Source organism: Oncorhynchus tshawytscha, linkage group LG09, assembly GCF_018296145.1.
Source record: "Oncorhynchus tshawytscha isolate Ot180627B linkage group LG09, Otsh_v2.0, whole genome shotgun sequence".
Classification (NCBI taxonomy): Eukaryota; Metazoa; Chordata; class Actinopteri; order Salmoniformes; family Salmonidae; genus Oncorhynchus; species Oncorhynchus tshawytscha.
Genome location: NC_056437.1, coordinates 79,870,182 through 79,884,676, shown reverse-complemented (window position 1 = coordinate 79,884,676; position 14,495 = coordinate 79,870,182). Strand labels below are relative to the sequence as shown.

The window sequence follows — 14,495 nt, the reverse complement described above, 5'->3', positions numbered from 1 at the left end:
TTTATGCCGAGTTGTGAGTTCACTGGCTCCATGTGGGTTTTCAGTTATTAGGCCTACCCTATTACCTGTGTATGTCTGCCACGTGCCTCCTTTGTTCCTCACAATAAGGAACCTCAATTATGCATGTCGAAAAAAATACCCACTACAACTAAATGCAGTTGTCACTTAGAGTTGTGTTGTGGCCCTCAGCTTTCTCCGATGGTCCTTGTGGTTTGGGGGGACATATTGTTCCAATGGAAGCATGTTGTAACCTTACTCTAGTCCCGCCCACAGACATGAGTGAAAATATTTTGTATGCTCCACCTCTACAGTTGGGTTTGAGTAAAAAGTAAACAGCTTGGCTTGTCACTCGCTCACACCTTATCTCCTGTGATGCACGCACAACTGTGTTACACTATCCATAGTATCTCAGAGACAGACTGTCACGAAGCGAGATGGAGAAAACAGACGTTTGGAGCTGGTTGCCTACCAGTTATGCAGTACAACAGAACGCATAGGCCGCTTTGTTCTCAGAGGAGACAAAAAGATGACAAACAATAACCTGAATAAGCTGTTGGTATTTTGTGTATTATTTTGCGCTCAGAAAACATCCATCGTGCATGGTGCACAAGCTTTGGAAACTAAAGGTAGGACACATTTTCCCAAATAGCCTACTTGTTTTCTTCATCTTCTGTAACACAAGTGTTTACAATTACAATGCTTATTTTCAATCATGTTATATTTTGTATTTCAACATAATAGGTTTGATGTTTTAGATTTGGGTTAAGATAGACAGGTTATCAATTGTCAAAAGTTTTTGTGTTTCCTTGCACAATTTGGTCAATTTAATAGCTGTTAAAAAATAGTTATAATAATCACTAATCATCAATAGTCATTCCTCTGGAGCTGTTTGGAGACTTACTTTAAGTCTTCACCTGTGTTTACTAAATTGTTGAAACCAATAATGCCCCAACACACATTTTCCTTGTGGACTAAGACTTCCCTCCCTTGTCCACACAGTGGCTCTGCTGCTCCACGCTGAGCCAGAGAATCCAAAGTGCTTTGCTGAAGGGATGTCAGACCTCACTTGCTTCTGGGAGGAGGATGAGGAAAGGGCTGGCTCTGCTGACCAATACTCATTCATATACACATACCAGTACGTCATGATCAGGCAAAGCTTTCAGTTAATAATTGCTGCTATGTGTACCATATCCTCTCACCCTGTCTTGGTAGAGGGTAGCTACTTGCTATGAACATGTGTTTTGAAGAATGATCACCTCAATTTTCCATTTAGCCTAGAAACTTGATACAAAGTGTAAACAATCCAAAATGTCTCTCCTCCTCTGCAGGAATGAGAACAGCAGTGAGTGTTCCGTAACTGCCCTACCAGCAGCAGGTGGCAAGAGGCTGTATTTTTGCAGGTTGTCCCAGACTCAATTATTTGTGCCCCTTGACATCCGGGTGTTTCGGGACGACCTGCTGATCCACAACCGCAGTCTCTTCATTGAAGTTGTCTGTGAGTTATAGAGTTTTGGTTGTGGGTGACTTTTGGGAAATATTCCATTAGTTTTTTCTCAGGATTTAGGAATGACATTTTCTTTTCATGTCTGTGTGTCAGTCCTGTTAGACCCGCCTGCCAATCTGACATTGACGAGTACAGGGATGCAGGGGCAGCTGAAGGCCAGCTGGCTGCCTCCCTCTCTCAAGTACATGGGTGACAGCATGATGTACGAGGTCAGCTACGCCATGGCAGGGAGCCACATTGGAAAGGTATGAACAACACACACTCATATCAGAGGTAGAAGTTTGTTACCAGACAAGAGAAACGTTTGAAGTTCTTGTATAAAATGGTGCCGTTCCTTTCTTGGCCTTCGGCAGAGATGTGTCAATGACAATGCATTATCATCTCGTCTTCAGGTGGAGGCGGTGCAAGCCAGCTCTGAGCTCATCTTGCGTGGTCTGCAGTCAGGCACTAAGTACAAGGTGCGCATTCGTGTCAAACTGGACGGCATCAGCTACAGCGGCTACTGGAGCGCCTGGACTGACCCGGTACTGATGGAAACAATGCCTGGTGGTAAGCTTCAAACATTTACACAGTCACCAAAATAATGCGCTTGTCTCGTGAGCTAAACATCTTTGTTCTATTTGTGAGGGATCCCTCCCTTGGATTTCATCCCTGGTGTAACCTTGTTGATGTGTTATCTTATTTGCAGACTTGGACCCTCTCATCGTGTCCCTGAGTCTCATCATCTCTCTCGTCCTCACCCTGCTGTCTCTCCTTGTGCTCATGTCTCATCGCAGGTCAGTTACCATAAACAACAAGTTTCCAATGTTCTTAGTCTACCACTGTAACTACACTCTTTAGTGATCTCCTTTGTAGAGACATCCTCAGTGGTGTATTTATGGAATAAGACTGTACAATATTGTCCTCAGGTTCCTGTTGAAGAAGATCTGGCCAATCATTCCCACCCCTGAAAGCAAGTTCCAAGGCCTCTTTAAGGTTTATGGCGGTGACTTTCAGGTGAGACAAATAAATCCAGTATTATTCCTCGTATCCTTGGAATATGAAACTCGGTATGAAGTACCCTGTGCAGTGCTTATCTATATCCCTTTTCCTTATGAAGTACCCTGTGCAGTGCTTATCTATATCCTTTGTGTGTATCGTAGTCTGTTCATCTTGACTCAATATTAGTGCAAACTCCTGAACCTCTCTCATTTGGTTTGTCAATAGGAGTGGTTGGGCCACAGCACTGGAGGCTTATGGTTGAGGCCAACCTACTTCTACTCCGAGGAATTCCCTGCGCCACTAGAGGTGCTCTCAGAGGTTAGCCTTGGTCCCGTCTTACCCAGCTCCGCTTTGCCGCCCAAGGCCTCAGAGGCACTTGGTGAGGAGGAGGATGAAGACAAGAAGCTAAAGAGGGTGGATCCTGCATTGATGGAGGGGTGGAGAGAAACCCCCCAGGAGCACTGGCTGATGGACCAGCTCCGGGCTATTCATAAGCACCCTGCACCCTGGACCCAGTCTTCTCTACTGGAGTCCCATGATGCCTATGTCACCCTCAATGCTCAGAACCACAGTGTGGAGGAGCCTCTGGACGACATATTGGAAGAAACCTTGCCCCTGCAGGTTCTCTTTGCCTCTGGAAGGACATCCTCTGAATCTCGATCAGACTTGGGCTCCGTCCAACAGAGCTCAGGATCGGGCCGCCTCTCGTCCCAGTCCAGTTTTGAGTACCCAAACCACACCTGGCCGTCCAAGGGCCCCGGGTACACCTACATGGCAGTGGCCGACTCAGGCGTCTCCATGGATTACAGTCCGATGAGCTCGAATAAGATCGATGACATTGGGAAGGGAGTTATCTATACCAATGAGTACAAGAACGAGATCCCTGCACACAGAAGACCCATAGGTACGCCCATCCACTTTGCATTCTGAATTAAGGCTAAGCTATGTTACAGGCTATGAACTGAGGCTTAAAGGTCCATTGAAGCTGAAAAACAGTTGGGATGTTTGGCCAAGGCTTCTACATGGACTCCATCTTCTTGTCAGTGGAATGTAAAAAGCCAGGGTGTAGGCTACTCTCATAACTATGAGATAACAGACAAAGCAACATTTAAGCTCAAAGGCTTTGGTGAGGAAAAGTCAAAAGTATCCCTGATAAGGATTTCATACTTCTTTGGATGTCACAAGCTCATTCTCACAATATCCCGTCAATCATAAGGCAGCTGCTTGAGAAATACATGAACAACTAAAACACTCTAAAGCTGAAATTATAAAACACGTGTAATGTGTATATTCTTAAATCACTGGATCTTGTAGGTCAATTTATAAGGTTATTTACTATATTTTTATTGGAATAACTAGATAAAGTTGACACTTAAATTGTAAATATTGTGTTTGTCTATTGTGTACTGTACAAGAGTATCACTAAGATGTAGCCATGGTCTTAACATGAAGCTCCTGCAAGAATGAAGAGGTGCTGTAGGATGTGCAGGAATGTGTTTAGGCAATGTGTCACATTTCAGTATGATGCTATTGTACACCTCTTGCTTGCAATGCTTAGATTAACAAAGGTTGTAAAAGTCATGATGGTTCCAGTGTATGAATGTGTGTATATCTGTCTAATTGTCACCTCATTGAATCTTACATATTATCATACATTTTGAGAGGCCATAATTGCTGAAACTGTAAATAATTCAAATGTTATTTTTTTGATTTAAATAAACACCAGTTTGTTGAAAATGTTGGTAATTCCTTCCACCCAACAAACAAAAATTGTGATTTGGCTAAATGCATGGGTAGATTGAAAAAAGCTTGTCACATTTTAAGTTGTCCATTGGTAATAAAATACAGTTGTATATATAGGCACATGTGAATATGACAATTCAATGTGGTAGGGTCGGCATACTCAACTCTGACCCTACAAGGTCCGGAGCCTGCTGGTTTTCTGTTCTACCTGATAATTCATTGCACACACCTGGAGTCACAGGTCTAAATCAGTCCCTGACTAGTGGGGAACAATGAAAACGTAGTTGAACTGGCTTCGAGGTCCAGAGTTTAGTTTGAGGGTGGTAGAGTATCGCAATATTCTTTCCATGGCAAAACTATAACAAAGCAGATTAAACTCTTTGGTCCTTTAAAAGCCTGCTATATGTAAAATATTATGCGCTATAGCTTGGAAAATAAATAAACGTGGATGACAACAAAATGATTTGTTTCCAGCATTGGGGCGGTTTTCCTAAAGAAGTTAAATCTGTTTTATGTTTTGTTTCTTTGCCAAGATAGGGGTATCGTCCCGTTCCTTAGAATGTGGACAGTAGTTGAGTAGCCTGGGCATTGGGGAAAAGGGTATTTGACGTCACAAGTGAAGTTCACAACTTTCCTTATATGACTGACCTAGATCTTAGCATAATGAGATGAGGTTCTGATCTGTCCAGATAAGATGAGGAGCACAATCCCCTCACAGAACACAGGTATAGAACATAGCCTAGTAAATAAGGGGAAATCTTTTAAAAACAACCCATGGGAAATTTTGTTTAGAATAAAGGCTCCAATCAAACATGTTTTGTTTATTTTTAGTTTACTAACATTTGGAATATGAATTATTTCCTAATTTGTCTATCTTTAAACCCTTTGCTTTTCAGTTATTTTTAGTGTTCATTTCTAAACAAACTGGTGAATGTTTCCTGACTTTTTCATTACATGTTATAATACTGTGATGATTACCTATACGAAACTTCTGACAACCAATCATTTCTGTAACTCAGTATCTCTTTATGGTCAACAAAAATGTCAATATAATGCCTGAAATATAACATAAATGTTAATCAATTCTGATGTGCTTCTATATTTGATATCTTCACAATATTGTTTTTTTTTGTACTAATACGATTTAAAAAATGTATGGCATTAAAGCAAATTAAATGTTATTGGTCACATATACATATTTAGCAGATGTTATTGCGGGTGTAGCGAAATGCTTGTAAACTGTGCACCATTTGATGTACTTGTTGTCCTTTAGTTGAGAAAAATGTGGAGAGACATTCTAATTGTCCCTGACAGCTAATAGCTATAGATGGTTTGGTTGTTTAGCAATAAAACCGACAGGTGCCCAACTATGTGGCAAAATCGACAGGGTTGGCTTAGATTGTTGACAACATGTACACTATATTTTGTCTCCAATGTTTATTGAAAACATAAATAAAGTTGTACAATGAGCACTTGTTGTCTCAAATACATAGTTACAGTTGATGGTTAGCTAGCTAGACATTTTTTGCCATATTAGCATAGACCTGATATCAGTCAAAACAAGACATGGTAAGATAAAACTAGCTGAAACAAGCCACTTAAGTTTCCCCACATGGCAGTTTCTTGTCATTGTTGCTAGCTATCTGGCCACCCAGAATGACAACATACAGCCTTCTGCCCCATTGAAGCGTGCGCATCGTTTTCGTGACGTGCTCTGCTATCCCGTCTATAGCATCAGCCTAATCTTCCCTCTACAAATGATCTTAGAAAGCACCACAGGCACAATGGTTAGACAAAGGTAATGTAAAGGTGAGTTTAATGGTTGAATGTGAAGTCACATTGTGTAGGAGAGAAGACAACAGGGCAAGGGAGGAGAACAGACTAAAAATATATTGTGCCAAAGCAGTCCGGAACGGTACGATTCAATCGGAGGAGTGGTTTAATTCACACAAAAACTTTGCTGAAAACTTTTTGTAAACACTAGTGAAAACCATTTTGTGCATTGGAAAAAAACTGTTCCCCTTGCATCTCAGTCTTTGGGAATGCAATTGTTTGATATAAGTATATACTTTTTTTTGCATGTCTTTTATTTCTTCCTCGTCCACTGTGAAGTAAATTTAATAGATTTCAAACCATTGTAAACTCCATTGAGCGATTGGGGCAAATGACCAGTCGCCGTTCTCGTGCCAGACTTGAGTCCTCCTCATCCTTAGCAATAGGGTCTTCTGTGATCCCAGCACCAGAGAGGTAAACATGCCACGCGTCCTGTGGTCCTGCTACAGCAGGGGCAGAGTTCCAGTCCTGGTCCAAGCTACATCTAACCTGAAAGTCTAACACTGAGAGGACAGGGTCTGAGGAGTCCCCACCAGCATGCCCTTCCCACTCGGACTGGAACGAGGCTATGACCCGATAGGGGGCCAGACTAGCGGCTCTCTCTTCCAAGGCCTGTGAGAGAAATGCAGCCGTGTCATACAGCAGAGCAGAGATGTGTGCAGCAGAGGACTGTTCCGCCAGCTGAAGGCCACCACTCACCCCAGGCCCGCGCAAGTAGCCCTCCAGTCCGTCCACGATGATCAGCGACGGAGGGGCAGCAGCGGACTTTTCCGCCTGCTGAAGGCCACCACTCACTCCAGGCCCGCGCAGGTAGCCCTCCAGTCCGTCCACGATGATCAGCGACGTAGGGGCAGCAGATCCAGAGGCTGATTCATGCAAAGAGGCCACATCCTGAAGCAAATCTTCCAAGGACCTGGGGTATGAAAACGTGATTTTCTGCAAAAAAATCATGCCAATAATCAGAACAATTTGTTTAGGACTTTTCAGGAAAACATTTTCTCCCTCTGATTTTTAGGGAGGACTTGGCAGTGGGCCCATCAGACATGTTTTGTGCTGATAAGTGATGCACATCTCTGTGACTGATTAGGGGTACTTAGAGTGGGCTCTCTTATCTGCTTAGGAGGCAGGACAGTGAGAAGAGATAAGCATCCATCATTAGGCCTACCTCACAAACAAAGTACATACAAATGTATAATTGACTTGCTGCATATTCCAATTGAACATGACACAAAATAAAAGTGTTTGATGTCATAAGACATTGTTAGGTCAGTGGGCTGACCAATGATTTCAATAGGGAGTGTGGTGCTGTGTGTTATGTTATGTCATGTTTATCAAGGTAGTGCCAAAAAAACACAGCTGCTGGACCAGGTAGTTTACTAGATAGGTAGTTTTTATTTATTTATTTCACCTTTATTTAACCAGGTAGGCAAGTTGAGAACAAGTTCTCATTTACAATTGCGACCTGGCCAAGATAAAGCAAAGCAGTTCGACACATACAACGACACAGAGTTAATACAGTAGAAACAAGTCTATATACGATGTGAGCAAATGAGGTGAGATAAGGGAGGTAAAGGCATAAAAAGGCCATGGTGGCAAAGTAAATACAATATAGCAAGTAAAACACTGGAATGGTAGATTTGCAGTGGAAGAATGTGCAAAGTAGAAATAAAAATAATGGGGTGCAAAGGAGCAAAATAAATAAATAAAATAAATACAGTAGGGAAAGAGGTAGTTGTTTGGGCTAAATTATAGGTGGGCTATGTACAGGTGCAGTAATCTGTGAGCTGCTCTGACAGCTGGTGCTTAAAGCTAGTGAGGGAGATAAGTGTTTCCAGTTTCAGAGATTTTTGTAGTTCGTTCCAGTTATTGGCAGCAGAGAACTGGAAGGAGAGGCGGCCAAAGAAAGAATTGGTTTTCGGGGTGACCAGAGAGATATACCTGCTGGAGCGTGTGCTACAGGTGGGTGATGCTATGGTGACCAGCGAGCTGAGATAAGGGGGGACTTTACCTAGCAGGGTCTTGTAGATGACATGGAGCCAGTGGGTTTGGTGACGAGTATGAAGCGAGGGCCAGCCAACGAGAGCGTACAGGTCGCAATGGTGGGTAGTATATGGGGCTTTGGTGACAAAACGGATGGCACTGTGATAGACTGCATCCAATTTGATGAGTAGGGTGTTGGAGGCTATTTTGTAAATGACATCGCCGAAGTCGAGGATTGGTAGGATGGTCAGTTTTACAAGGGTATGTTTGGTAGCATGAGTGAAGGATGCTCTGTTGCGAAATAGGAAGCCAATTCTAGATTTAACTTTGGATTGGAGATGTTTGATGTGGGTCTGGAAGGAGAGTTTACAGTCTAACCAGACACCTAGGTATTTGTAGTTGTCCACGTATTCTAAGTCAGAGCCGTCCAGAGTAGTGATGTTGGACAGGCGGGCAGGTGCAGGCAGCGATCGGTTGAAGAGCATGCATTTAGTTTTACTTGTATTTAAGAGCAATTGGAGGCCACAGAAGGAGAGTTGTATGGCATTGAAGCTTGCCTGGAGGTTTGTTAACACCGTGTCCAAAGAAGGGCCAGAAGTATACCGAATGGTGTCGTCTGCGCAGAGGTGGATCAGAGAATCACCAGCAGCAAGAGCGACATCATTGATGTATACAGAGAAGAGAGTCGGTCCAAGAATTGAACCCTGTGGAACCCCATAGAGACTGCCAGAGGTCCGGACAACAGACCCTCCAATTTGACACAATGAACTCTATCAGAGAAGTAGTTGGTGAACCAGGCGAGGCAATCATTTGAGAAACCAAGGCTGTCGAGTCTGCCGATGAGGATGTGGTGATTGACAGAGTCGAAAGCCTTGGCCAGATCAATGAATACGGCTGCACAGTAATGTTTCCTATCGATGGCGGTTAAGATATCGTTTAGGACCTTGAGCGTGGCTGAGGTGCACCCATGACCAGCTCTGAAACCAGATTGCATAGCAGAGAGGGTATGGTGAGATTTGAAATGGTCGGCCTAGTAGTATGTGAATAGCTAATTACCTTCAAATTGTCGGGGCTCAGGTTGGACATGGATTATTGTAATGATCCTGGAAGGCTCTGAATTTGAACCTGAGTGAAAAATGAGACTTTGAGCCCCAATTCAGAGGCAGCCGTCACCGCTGCAAGTATCAGCAACTAATGGTTGATGCTACAGTCTCCGACCACCAAGGCACTGCATTTTGAAATCCTTCGTTTTTCCATTGTGTTGGTTAAATATCCTAAAGACAAGGGTCAAAATATCGGCCATATCTTTATTTAGCTATCTATCCACATGTATGAACTTGGTTTATCGTTGATAAAACGTTCTGCTCAATGCATGATGTGCAAGGAACATTTTCGTTTCCCGCCAAGTGGTGTCACTTCCTGTAAGACAACTTCCGCTAGGAATGACAACAGCAGACAGCTGTTGTCAAGATGGCGGATGGCTATGGAGGAGAGGAGGGTCCCCTGGACGCTGAAGAAGCCGGGGATCAAATTAAATCAATTTCGAGGCGTTGTAGAGGCCGTCCCAGGCTCACGGATTCTGACCGAGCACAAAGACGCCTCGAGTCCCGCAAGAAGTATGATGTTAGGCGAGTTTATCTTGGAGAATCTCACAAGGTTTGGAGTGAGCTTCGCCGGCGAACGAGTTTGAGTGACGCTGGACTTGCCGAGTACCTAATCCTGCTCAACTCCACGTACGGCGAGATATACCGGCAAAAATACGGAGGGTAAGTTTACGAATAATACTAAATCAGAATATCAAACTAGCTAGTAACTAATATTGTTTAGCTAGTTTATCCCCTCTCTTGTCATCTGTTAAATGTGAGTCCTTTCCCCAGGCCACCTCCTTCAATCAATTGGGTTAGCTAGCTCGGGCTATCAACTCAATAGTGCTTAACGTTAACACAGTATCCTCATGCAATAACGTCACTGTCATATTTATATTCCTGGTCGCTAGGAAGACAACCCCAGAAGTATGTACAAAACTGAAAATGGGTAAGAAAAAACACCACATTTGATCCATTTGCCCATAAAGAAAAGTAGCCCTACATGCGGGATTGATACATTTGTCACTGGTGATACTTATTTTCTTACAGGGAAAAGTGAGAGAGTGTCTAGCCTTTGTAGCATGGTGACCTGGTACCAGGATCACTCCCAGACCTGTCCACATGAACCGCAGCTCAGAGCTCTGGAACCCCAACCTGGATTCTCCACCTCTGCTATCTGGCAGTGTGATGCTGACCATTCATTTGTGCAGCACCTCTCCTCGCCACCAAGAGGGGCCAGTGAGCTTGAGATGGAGACAGAGATGGAGGAGGAAATTGACAGGGACACAAGGACAGAGGAAACTGGAGGAATCATGACCAGGAGGAGGAGGAGAGAGACAGATGCCCACAGACAGCTCACTGGTAAGAGATACAGTACATTCAGATACTAAGTTGGCTTTTAATTGTTCTGGGTCACATGTAATTGTATGGGAACCACTGATTTGACAAACCAGGTAACCTGTATTTAAATGCATCTGTATTCTGTACCCTTGTCTTTCCTAGATGCAGGAGGGGATTTGGAAGTGGCCGGAGCCCCGGTGACTATGGATCAGGTGGAGCAGGCCACAGCTCTCAGCCAGCTCCCAGGGATGGAGGCCCCATCCAGGGACACTCCACTGATGGAGCATCTCTCTGAGAATCAGTCTGTCTGGGAGATGGAGGTGGTGATGGAGGCAGGCAGACAGCAAGCCCAGGAGTCTGACGAGGAGGAGACAGATTACAATGCTGTAGGGGAGGACATCAACCCAGAGGAAGAGGCGGAGGACCTGAGAAGAGACAGGGGAGATGAAGGAGTGGGTACATCACAAGATGGCTACGAGTGTGTTGTAGTGACTGCATCCTTAACTGACAGACTGGACAAAGCCGATGAGGAGGACACCACACAAACATTGGGTGACACAGTTGGTGTAGACACTCAGACCATCCTCCATCCAGTCCCAACTTCTATGCAGGTGCCTGGGCAAGGGGAGCTATTTGATTCTCAGACACTACAGACTGTGGGGACCACCTGTGAGATACCAGACCAGCGAGGAACTCTGGATGGTTCTCAGGTTTAAAATACTCATTAGTAATTTGTCTTGGAATTTTATCACACTCAAGTAGCTGTCGTTCCTGAAAGCACTGCCTTTATATAGTAATATTAACATGTAGCCCATCCTATGTCCCTCTGCCTGTCATTTGTAGCTGATCATCATCACTGGCCCCAGCTATGAGGCTTTGGCATCCGAGGGCATCCAGCTCAACATGGGGGGTGGAGATGTGGAGGAGGTCACCTGCACTGTCATAGAGGGCGTAGCTTACAACCAAATGTGCCAGTCAGTGGCAGACTTTAAGACAACAGAGGAAGACTCCATCACAGGTACTGCTGGCACAGTATTTTAGCCTTTGCTTACGCCGACAGACAATGCATTAGAATATGCTGTAATTGTTGTATATGTTGATTTAAAGGATACTGACATTGACAAAAATCAATGATGAATAGCTTGCTATTCCAATGGTTTGAGATATTTTTCTCTCAGGCCTCAGTGACAAGGAGCTGCTCCAGCCCAGTATTGAGTCTCATGGCTTGGAGCCGACCTGTGAGAGGGAGCTACAGAGGGGCCTAAGCAGGTGAGTGGCCAGCATGGAGAATTATGGGGATTACATCTGTAGAGACAAACTTATATGGACATGCCATTTTCATTCCCATCTTGACTTCCTCAGAGCACTTCTGTAGACGAACCACGGGCATCACTCCCTTTTCTATTTCAGATGTAGAAGGAGCAGACGAGGTCCTGTCATCGAGGCAGACGGAATGCTCAAGATGTTCCACTGTCCGTATGAAGGCTGTAGTCAAGTCTATGTAGCCATCAGCAGCTTTCAGGTAAATAGGCTCTTTTAGGCACTCTACACTTCAGCTTTTGCCTTGAGTTGGAACACCTTGACCTTGTCGTGCTATCAAGTTACGAATAAAGAAAATAGAAATGCACACATGTTGCTGTAACTACCATTTCATGCTGTGATTCATAATACGTTTTTTATGTTCCCATGCAGAACCATGTGAATCTGGTTCACAGGAAGGGGAGGACCAAGGTGTGCCCCCACCCCGGCTGTGGCAAGAAGTTCTATCTGTCAAACCACCTGCATCGCCACATGATCATCCACTCAGGTGGGCACAAACAACTCTAAATCTGGGCTATACTGATATACTGTACATTGACGCATGAGCTAGTAGTAATGTATTCATATGTATCCTGCCATGACGTCTACTGTATAATGCAGCTTTGAATGTCAACCTGTCTCTAAAGCTAATGGTTTTGACTGCATGGAACTTTACTGGGTGATGCTTCACAATCGCCTCACATCTAACCGTGCTGCCCGTGAAATGATTGCTGACCTGATTGTAAAATCTCCAAACATTACACTGGTCTGTAGAATTACCAAATACAATGGCTGTTAAATACACAGACTGCTTTCAGCAATATTGTCTAATGGGGATTCTGAATCACTTCCAAATAAAATCTAATTGTTGAGAGCCCCAGTCAGCAGAGAGGCTAAATGAGTTGTGAGCTGTCCTGGCGACTCAACATTACAAGCATCTGAATTCTGCGCTCCAGACCGTGCCCAACCCCAACTAACTTTGTCCCCTCATTTTTCAACTAAGTTTGTCACAGATGCCGTACCCCCGGACATTGACTCGGTACCGGTACCACCTTTATATAGTCTCGTTATTGTTTATTTTGTAAATATTTTCTTAACTCAATTTCTTGAACTGCATTGTTGGTTAAGGGCTTGTAAGTAAGTATTTCACTGTAAGGTCTACTACACTTGTTGTATTCTGCTCATGTGACAAATAAAATGTGATATACATTTTTCATCAAACTTTGTGTAGGAGTCCGAGACTTCATCTGTGAAACGTGTGGGAAATCGTTCAAAAGGAAGAATCACTTGGAGGTTCACCGGCGCACGCACACAGGAGAGACGCCCCTTCAGTGAGTGAAACACTTTGATCACTCAAGTTTTTACTCCCAGACGGTTTATTTCATTTTCTCTAAACATTTTTTATTTTGGTTTTGTACAATATATGCAATTTTGTCTCACAAACAGAAATGACTACATTGCACTCCTAAAAATACTTTCTGCTGATTTGAATCATCTTACATATTCCCCCTTCATCTCTTGTTTCCCTCCACTCCTCTACCTCTTCTGCAGGTGTGAGATATGTGGGTACCAGTGTCGCCAGCGAGCATCTCTCAATTGGCACATGAAGAAACACACCCCGAGGCCCACTACAACTTCACCTGCGAACACTGTGGCAAGAGGTTTGAAAAGCTTGACAGTGTTAAGTTCCACAAGTTAAAAAGCCACCCAGACAAACAGGCAACATAAGGCGCAGTGCTGCTGGAATGTGCACTAAATATCAACTGGTCAGGGTCAGACCAGAAAGGGACTGAATCTGTCGACACAAAGAACAAGAGAAGAAGAGTGCCCATAGAGGCAGGTATGCCTTTTTGGGGAAAGAGCAGCTCTTTTGAATGAACACTCTAAGGACATTGCTTAGACTCGCTCACTATAATGGACTTTAGACCCTGCTCTCAAAGCTGTGCTGGACACAGCCTTTTTAGAGCTCACAGAGACAGCCTAGCTGTTGATATTGTACATTTCAGCACAGTTGTTTACATAATGTGCTGTATGCCTCTAAACCATACTGTCTAAACCATATTATTAACATATCCATAGATTCTTTCTTTTTTATTCACTTTTATACACTTGTCATCCACAGTTGTAATGTACTTGTTGGAAAAAAGTATGTTCTTTTTGTTAATGCTTGTGTTCTCATGTCAATACATGTACATGAACTGATGCCTGCTGGTAAAATGCCAAAACTAACATAACTTACATATTCATGGGGAAATGATAGTTACATCTTGAGTAGTAATTGTAACAATGTGCATATGGATGTAAAGGACATGTCAATGGATTCAGAAAGAAGAGTTGTGTTGTCACACAAGTGGGCTGCCTACATTGAAATAGAGAATTGGTCATTTTTGTCGTTGACCTGACCAAGGAGTAGTCTTTTTGTGTGAAAGTCTTGCATCATCTTTCAGGTCTGTCTGTTGTGCTGTGTGTCTATGAACAGAGTGATGTTGTCTTGTGGTTCTAAAATGGCAAATGTAGTTTTTGAAAACCTTTTTTTGTAAAGTTCCAAAGCAGAATCGCTAATTTATAGTTATGTTCTTTTCCTGTTTTCTATATCACTGAAATTATCAATGTAAAATATGTGAATATGACCTAAATAGGGCTGTACATATTTCTGGAAGATACATTTGTTTGAGACAAATGTAAAATAAAAAAAAAGGAGTACTGTATTGGAGTTTGATTGCCTGCTG

General features: G+C 43.4%; 2 protein-coding genes and 1 pseudogene across 2 annotated transcripts; 2 read left to right on the top strand and 1 right to left on the bottom strand.

The window, feature by feature from the left end:
* Positions 1–335: 335 nt before the first annotated feature.
* Positions 336–5,317, top strand: LOC112258832 (erythropoietin receptor). Its single transcript, XM_024433449.2, has 8 exons — positions 336–626; positions 1,000–1,135; positions 1,329–1,495; positions 1,598–1,749; positions 1,897–2,053; positions 2,193–2,280; positions 2,413–2,500; positions 2,711–5,317. Exons 1-8 carry the CDS (start codon positions 527–529, stop codon positions 3,413–3,415), a joined length of 1,593 nt encoding a protein of 530 aa, XP_024289217.1. The 5' UTR covers positions 336–526; the 3' UTR covers positions 3,416–5,317.
* Positions 5,318–6,355: 1,038 nt separating this feature from the next.
* Positions 6,356–9,298, bottom strand: LOC121847284 (annotated as a pseudogene).
* Positions 9,299–9,437: 139 nt separating this feature from the next.
* Positions 9,438–14,474, top strand: LOC112258833 (zinc finger protein 653). Its single transcript, XM_024433450.2, has 10 exons — positions 9,438–9,807; positions 10,038–10,075; positions 10,177–10,488; positions 10,630–11,177; positions 11,311–11,485; positions 11,646–11,736; positions 11,878–11,989; positions 12,160–12,274; positions 12,998–13,097; positions 13,318–14,474. Exons 1-10 carry the CDS (start codon positions 9,512–9,514, stop codon positions 13,463–13,465), a joined length of 1,935 nt encoding a protein of 644 aa, XP_024289218.2. The 5' UTR covers positions 9,438–9,511; the 3' UTR covers positions 13,466–14,474.
* Positions 14,475–14,495: the final 21 nt, after the last annotated feature.